Source organism: Microtus pennsylvanicus, chromosome 5 (genome assembly GCF_037038515.1).
Source record: "Microtus pennsylvanicus isolate mMicPen1 chromosome 5, mMicPen1.hap1, whole genome shotgun sequence".
NCBI lineage: Eukaryota > Metazoa > Chordata > Mammalia > Rodentia > Cricetidae > Microtus > Microtus pennsylvanicus.
The window spans coordinates 68,426,880-68,434,831 of record NC_134583.1 but is presented as its reverse complement, the minus strand read 5'-3'; the positions used below and the strand labels follow the sequence as shown (position 1 = coordinate 68,434,831).

Sequence of the window (7,952 nt, the reverse complement as noted above, 5' to 3'; positions counted from 1 at the left end):
TTTTGCAAATAAGGTATTTAATCTGTGTACTGACAGCCAATATATTTTTAATGCTCTTCAAGTCACAGAAAATGTCCCATGTATTGGGACTAGCAATAAGCAAGTTAAAATGCTATTCCAGCAAATTCAAACGCCGTACAGCAAAGAAGGTTGTCATGCTTTGTAGGGCATATCAGAGTGCATTCAAATCCATTAGCTGAAGGTCAGAGAGTTGAGCTTCAAAATTGCTGATAACAACCAGGCTACACATCCTGACCCAGGATGTGGTTACTTGGTTCTTTCGACATTAAGATGTTCATACACGTACGTCCACTCCATCCTGACAAGACGGTCAGGATATGCAAGCATACCTCTGCTCCTTCTTTTGTATTAAGAGGTTTAACCTGTAGAGTGGCTGCTTTCAGGATACTTGGTCTAGGGTGGCTTCACTGCCTAAACAACAGAATGCTAATAACTTAATGTCTCAAAGTGTTGAAGCAATTAACTGTTGGAGTTGTCCTTTGTATTGGGTATAAAAGTTGGCTGGACGGTGGTGGTGGCACGTGCCTTTAATCCCAGCACTCAGGAGGCAGAGGCAGGTGAATCCCTGTGAGTTTGAGGCCAGCCTGGTCTACAAGAACTAGTTCCAGGACAATAGGACTCTTACACAGGGAAACCCTGTCTCAAAAAAACAAACAAAAAAAAGTGCCGGGAGGTGGTAGCACACGTCTTTAATCCCAGCACTCGGGAGGCAGAGGCAGGCGGATCTCTGTGAGTTCGAGACCAGCCTGGTATACGAGAGCTAGTTCCAGGACAGGCTCCAAAACCACAGAGAAACCCTGTCTCAAAAAAACCAAAAAAAAAAAAGTGTATGGAAAATTAAACATGGGTGATTTCAGTATTGCCTGGACCTTCCTCCCAATACTCTCCTACGTTTCTGTTTTATTAATTTTACTTGCGTCTTCATCCTCCTTACTATTTTCTGATCCCCATGCCCTTACCCTGGTAAATGGTATTTTTGTCGAGGCTGGTCCACGACAGACAGTTGCTTGCACTCCAGGAGAACTGCTAACAAAGGCCACCACGTAAGCAGCCCCCAGCATAGACATGCTTCTGCTACCCTCTGAACTGCCCTTTGCTTTTCTCACTATTATAAATCGGGCTGTATGACCTTCATGTTTCTGTCTCTCCAGATATGTGCACTAGTTTGTCAGAGGTATCTATCTGAACCGAGACAGAAATCGCGACACCTTTGGGTTTTGTTAATCTGGTGGTAGGCCTTCTGCATGAAAAATTCTACCACTAAGTGATACCCTCTCACCCTGTGTGACCTTAATTTTCACAATCTTACTCTTGACTCTTTCAGCTCTTCTTTCTTTGCTATAAAAATGCAAGCGGAGGGCTGGAGAGATGGCTCAGAGGTTAAGAGCACTGGCTGCACTTCCGAAGGTCCTGAGTTCAATTCCCAGCAACCACATGGTGGCTCACAACCATCTGTAATGAAATATGGTGCCCTCTTCTGGCCTGCAGGGACATATGCAGACAGACTACTGTATACTTAATAAATAAATTAATTAAAAAAATGCAAGCGGAGAACAGAAAGAGCAAGTTGACAGCAGTGCAATACTACATAGCACTCTGTAAAGTTAAACCTGAAAAGCGGGCACAGAGCCTCATGCCTATAACACCAGGATTTAGAAGAAGATGGAGAAGGATTGGCATGAGTTTGACGGTATCCTGAGCTATATAGTGAGTTCCTGGACAGCCTGGGTTACAATGTGAAACCCTGCCTCAAAAAAATCAAACCAAGCCGGGCGGTGGTGGCGCACGCCTTTAATCCCAGCACTCGGGAGGCAGAGGCAGGCAGATCTCTGTGATTTCGAGACCAGCCTGGTCTACAAGAGCTAGTTCCAGGACAGGCTCCAAAACCACAGAGAAACCCTGTCTCGAAAAAACCAAAAAAAAAAAAAATCAAACCAATCAAACCAACCAACCAACTAACCAACAAACAAAATGCCTCTTTTTTGGTAACTCCCGTCTTGTCATGGGCAATGACTGGGTGATTTTTCAGATGTGAAAGTAATAACTGTCAAGTGCTGGGGTGGCTCAGTGGACTGGGGACAGCACTAACAAGGCCAAGTCTCTGGGTTGGATTCCAGCACCCTTAAAAATGGAAAAGGAGATGCTTAGCAGACAGCTCAGCAATCAAGAACCTTTGCTACTCTTGCAGAGGGATCATCTGCCCACATCAGGCAGCTCACAACCATGGATAACTCTACCTTCTGGGAATTCCACACCTCTGACCTGTGTGGACAACTTTACTCATGTGCACATGCTCAGACACACACATACACATAGTTTTCTTCATAGATCTTAAGGAGGAAAAATTCTTAAGGGGCTGGAAAGATGGCTCCAAGGATAAGATCACTTGCTGCTCTTGCAGGACCTCAGTTCTGTTCCCAGGACCCACTGGCATCTTACAGCTGTCTAACTTCAGTTCCAGGGAATCTGACATCCTCTTCTGGCCACCCTGGACACCAGGCAAGCAAGTGGTCCACAGACATACATGCAGAGAACACACACACACACACCAAATACGTTTTTTTTTAATAAAAGAGGAAAAAAACGTTCATAAACTCACTAATATAAGCGAGTTTGGTGTCCTCTTGTGTATTGTGAAAGGCTGTGATAGTGACCCACAGAACTGGAAAGGTGGGAAGAGAGCAGACCCTAACTACCTGCCACAAATTTCAGTGTCCTGTATTCTACGCTGCAGGTGAAGAGGAGGAGTGCCTTCCTCTTCCTGTAGGACAAGGAAGGGTTAATCGCTTCCAATTGTTGGAATCCATTGGGGCAGAAGGCTAAAATGGAATACAAAGCCTGGGTCCTCCTTGTGTCTGGCAGTCTGCACTCTTTCATGTCAGCCTCTTTCAAATTGTGGGAAGGCTGTTCTAGAACCTTAGGCAGTTTCCTAACCAAGAGACAAGGCATGCTCAAGATCCTTCACTTACTGGGCAGTGGTGGTGCACACCTTTAATCCTAGCACTCGGGAGGCAGAGTCAGGCGGATTTCTGTGAGTTCGAGGCCAGCCTGGTCTACAAGAGCTTGTTCCAGGACAGGCTCCAAAGCTACAGAGAGAGAAAAAAAAAAAGGAGGAGGAGGAGAAGTCACTTTCAAGGTTTTGCTTACAGTGGACCCGCCTCCTCCGCGCCTGCCATTTCACTTTGGCGCCCTCTGGCGCCCATTAAGCAAACAACGTCTTTCTGCCCTTGTCTCTTTTCCAGATAGAACTGGTTCCGTTCCCTTTAAGAAGTTTTTCTCGGGCGGAAGAACTCGAGGGGAGCAGGCGGGGAAAACACTCTGGAAGCCCCTCAGATTGGTCCAGTCCGGATGAGGGACGGACCGTAACAAAATCCACATAGCTGAGTGGGTCCTCCTCCGGCTCCGCCCCGGGAGCGCACCAAGGCGCTGGGATTGGTCGGGACCCTGGAGGCGACTCCGAACGTGGCGCGGGGTTTGCTCTCTGCGGCGCGGCGGGGACTGGTGGGCGGAATGTCCCAAGCCGGTGGCGGTGCGAGCGGTGATGCGGGGCAAGAAAACTCTGCTGCTGCCGGCCCGTTCAGCTTCAGCCCGGAGCCCACGCTTGAAGACATGTAAGCAAGTCCTTGTCCAGCCTCGGGTGGAGACTTAGACCCTTTTGTCGTAGTGGGGCGGTCCTCTCCACGTGGCCTGCAAGAACAACACGCTCGTGTTCGTCGGGGTCCTCCTGACGGACCTCTGGCGAGCCTAGCTAAACCCCATCTGCACTGTGCACATCTGAAGCCGGGGGAAATGGGTGACGCCCCTGGGCATGGTAGTACCGACCTGTTGTCCAACTTTGGGGAGATAACGGAAGTCTGATAGTATCTCTGCACCCAAGAGTGAGGGGTAGTAGGACGGGGGAGGCTGAAATTACAGAGATGTTATTTCTTGTAGAATATCAAAGAAGGCTCCCAGGGGACGCCTCAAAAGTGCATCCGGTGATTAGCTGAACTTAGGCGTGCGAAGATAGGGGCGTTAAGGTAGGGTACCGGCAGAAGTAGCAGCAAAAGATGGAATAATAAAGAGTGAGGCAAAATGTAGCTCGAGATTAAAATTTAAACAGGGACGCGTTCATTTCCAGATGATAAGAACAAGTCTTGTTAAGAGATAGTAACTTGCCGGGCGTAGTGGTGCACGCCTTAATCCCAGGCAGAGGTAGGCGGATCTCTGTGAGTTCGAGACCAGCCCGGTCTACAAGAGCTAGTTCCAGGACAGCCTCCAAAGCTTGAGAGAAACTCTGTCTCAAAAAACAAGCAAACAAAGAGGTAGTTCCTAAGAACATCCAGGAAATTGACTGTGGGAATCCTAGTCCTGTGCCCCATCTATATGTAAGACCTGACCCGCTACCTGCCAGGGCCGTGTGTCTTGTCCCTCGCCCTCTAACCCTGACTTTAACACCCCACCCCTTCCTTCCTTCCTTTCTTTCTTTCTTTCTTTCTTTCTTTCTTTCTTTCTTTCTTTCTTTCTTTCTTTCTTTCTTTCTTTCTTTCCAGCCGACGTCTCCATGCAGAATTTGCTGCTGAACGGGACTGGGAGCAGTTCCACCAGCCTCGGAACCTGCTCCTAGCCTTGGTGGGAGAAGTGGGCGAGCTGGCAGAACTCTTGTGAGTAGATGGGAGGCTTCCTGGAAGGGGCTGTGATTTGGGGAGGGTAGCATGTACCTGAGCCTCAAACACAGTGGTGGCTTTTATTTGCCTTACTGCTGGGGACATGAAGGTGACAGATGGGTCCCAGCCCTGTAGGTGCCCAGTTTCCGGGGAGAGAAGGTGCAGAAGCAGTGAAGCCGACCTAGGTCTAAGGACGGTCACTAACATTTACCTCTGTGTGGAGCTGAGAATAAGGAATCTCAAAACATGACCTGCCCTGTGGCCAGCCAGGTGGGGAGCTCCCACTTACAGAGGTGGTGAAGGGACTGCTGAGGTCTCCAGAGCACTTCCTGGTCCTGAAGAAGAGCTGAGTTCCGTTCCCAGCACCCCTGTTGCCGGTCATAACGCCCATAACTCCAGTTTCAGAGGACCTGACACTGTCTTCTGGCCTTGGAGGCTCCTGCATATACACAGTTCATAGAGACACCCAGGTGCTTGCACACATACCTTAACAATAGCTAAATTGTTGAAGAAAGAAAAATAGTGAGACAAGAAAGGGCAAGTTAAATTCTGAGAGACGAATTCAGTATGAGGGATCTTGTGTCTGTTCTTGTTGTCCGGTACGCCCCAAGTGATGGCCTTGTAAGCATTTTGTAGAAGAAACTGTGGGAGACAAACCCAGGCAGGTAAGGTTGGCGCTAGAAGGTGATGGCATCCAGACAGAAGGCCTGATCTAACTGGAATCACAGAAAGATCTCTGCCTGCAGGGCAGTTGGATGTCTGAGAGGATGGGGTAGAGCAGACTAGTGAACAGGCCGTGTGAACCTAGACGGGGCCTTGGACCAGGCCTACTCCGGTCCTAGTGGAAGGAGACTGATAATCAGGAGCTAATTTAAAATGATCTGTGACTGTGGCCAGGGTTCAGAGGAAAATAGAGGCAGGTGTGATGGTGTGAGATGTAATTCCAGCACTCTAGAGGAAGTGGCTGGAGGTGTGGGCGTTCTGCCTCGGCTACCTACGAAGCTGTGTTGGGAGTGGACGGGAGGGTGTCTAAGGCGGTGACCTGAGTTGATACCTAAGGATCAAGAAGGAAAATCTGGGGACTCGGCGGGTGGTGTGCGAGAAAGCAGTGACCGCAAACAGAAAAGGTGAAGTGGCCTTGGGTGGGAGATGAGTGGGTAAAGATGACGTGAAGATAAATTCAGCTTCTGCACTGACTTAGGCCTGGGGTTTGGTGTGGAAGGGCAGCAGCTACGGCTAGAGAACGGTAGAATTGAGCCCCCAAGCATCTCAACAGTGCTCTCTTGGCCACTGGGCTTGGGTGGAGTCACGGGGTTTGGCTGTTACCTGTTAAGTCTTCTTCCCCACCCCACCTGGCTTCCTCCAGAGCACAGGCAGGTAGATGTCCTTGGTGGGATTTTCTGGGCTCTGGGAGTGTGATACTTGATAGACTGGAGACAGGCCCGCTCAGCTAGCAAGCTGTGTGTCTGTCCCGTTCTCCTTCCAGCCAGTGGAAGTCTGATGCAGAGCCTGGTCCTCAAGCCTGGCTGCCAAAGGAACGAGCAGCCCTTCAAGAGGAGCTCAGCGACGTCCTCATCTACCTGGTGGCATTAGCAGCCCGTTGTCGCGTGGATTTACCTCGAGCAGTAATTGCCAAAATGGACACCAACCGACGTCGTTACCCAGTCCATCTCTCCCGAGGTTCTGCCTGCAAGTACACAGACTTGCCCCATGGGGCCATCCCCGAAAACCAGGCTGTGGGGGCTGCAGAACCTACCTCTGAGTTGCAAAGCCAGGCCTCCACCTAGGAAACAGTGTCAGAACAGCAGAGATGGACTCGTTCTAGTCCGTTCTTAACTGAGTCATAGGTCTGAGGCCCTCGTTTCCAAAAGATAATCTCCTGGTCTTTTCTCTCTCAATAAAATGATACATGACAACTACGTCTAGATTTTTCCTGGGTGGCTAGGTGGAACCTCTCAGGGCCTTCAGAGAAGCAGGCTTACAAAAGCAGAGAACCGGAAGTAAATGTGGGCCACAAGGCTTTGATGAGTGCAGAATACAGCTTCCTTTCCTCTTTGGTCCCTTGGTACAAGTAAAGGCCACCCACCCCTCTCACCTGGCTAATTCTGTTCTTCCTCTGCAGCGAGGTGGTACTGAGTGAATGGTTTATGTGGTGTGTAACCTAAGGCACCCCACTTCCTGAGACTGCTAGGCCTGCCTCCCAAAAACAGGGTCACAGAGAAAGCAATGTGATTATCTGCCCCTCAGCCTGTTTGCACATCAGTGAGGTGAGGGTTTCCCAGCCCCTCTCCTGCCCCTCTTGCCTTCCCAGGTAAAGCAAGTCATCATTAAACTGCTTTGTTTTATATTCCCAAACCCTCTGAATCTTGTTGGGTTTTTGTTTTGTTTTTTGAGACAGGGTTTCTCTGTGTGGCTTTGGAGTCTGCCCTAGAACTCGCTCTGTAGAGCCTTCTGACAGGGATGCTGGAGTGTAGCTCTTCACAGCCGATGGCCTCTGGAGGGAGGTGGGGAATGACTCGGTTATCTTTAAGGGGCTGGCCGGCCGCTGGGCGTTTTGCCATGCTCCAATGAGTATTGAGTGGGCAGTACAAATTGGACCTGATGTATTTTTTTTTCTTTTTGTGGTGAGGGCACAAGGCTGGAGGGTAGACCTGGGAGGAACTGGAAATGAGTGTAAACAGGGTGCATTGTGTGATATTCCCAAATGAATAAAAATGTTACAATGGAAATAAAGGTGTACGCCACAGGGGAAAAGCAGCACACTTTCTGCTCCTTCTTTGCGGCCGTCTTTTTGTTGTTTGTTGAGACAAGATCTCACTATGTATGGTTGGCTGGCCTTGGACTCAGATATCACACCTGGCACTTACCCAGAGCAGAAGGATCCAAGTTTGAGGGCAGTTTGGGCAACAAACCAAAACTTTTTTTATGTGTATAAATGTTTTGCCTACATGGGTGTTTGTGTACCATGTCAGTGCCTGGTGCCCGTGAAGTCGGACAAGAGCTTTAGATCCCCTAGAACTAGAGTTATGGATTCTTGGAATGGAACTCAGAGCCTCTACAAGATTTTTTTTTTTTAAATGTGTATGGACGCATGTACACACACCCCAGGGTTGAATCACTGCCTACTTTCCCATCATAGTTCTGGTGAACACAGGAATGGATCGCTAATTTTCTTGTCTGTTAGGCCATTCACTAGCTGTCTGCAAAAGTGAAGATAAAATGAGGTTTGGGGACAGCCGTGGTGGTACAAGTTTGTAATCCCAGGATTCAGGATGCAGAAAGCGA

General features: G+C 49.1%; 1 protein-coding gene across 1 annotated transcript; it reads left to right on the top strand.

The window, feature by feature from the left end:
- The first annotated feature begins 3,442 nt into the window (after window positions 1-3,442).
- Dctpp1 (dCTP pyrophosphatase 1) lies at window positions 3,443-7,424 on the top strand. The gene is made up of 3 exons (XM_075972337.1): window positions 3,443-3,632; window positions 4,554-4,664; window positions 6,154-7,424. The coding sequence occupies exons 1-3, from the start codon at window positions 3,532-3,534 to the stop codon at window positions 6,452-6,454; spliced, it is 513 nt and encodes a 170-aa protein (XP_075828452.1). The 5' UTR covers window positions 3,443-3,531; the 3' UTR covers window positions 6,455-7,424.
- Window positions 7,425-7,952: the final 528 nt, after the last annotated feature.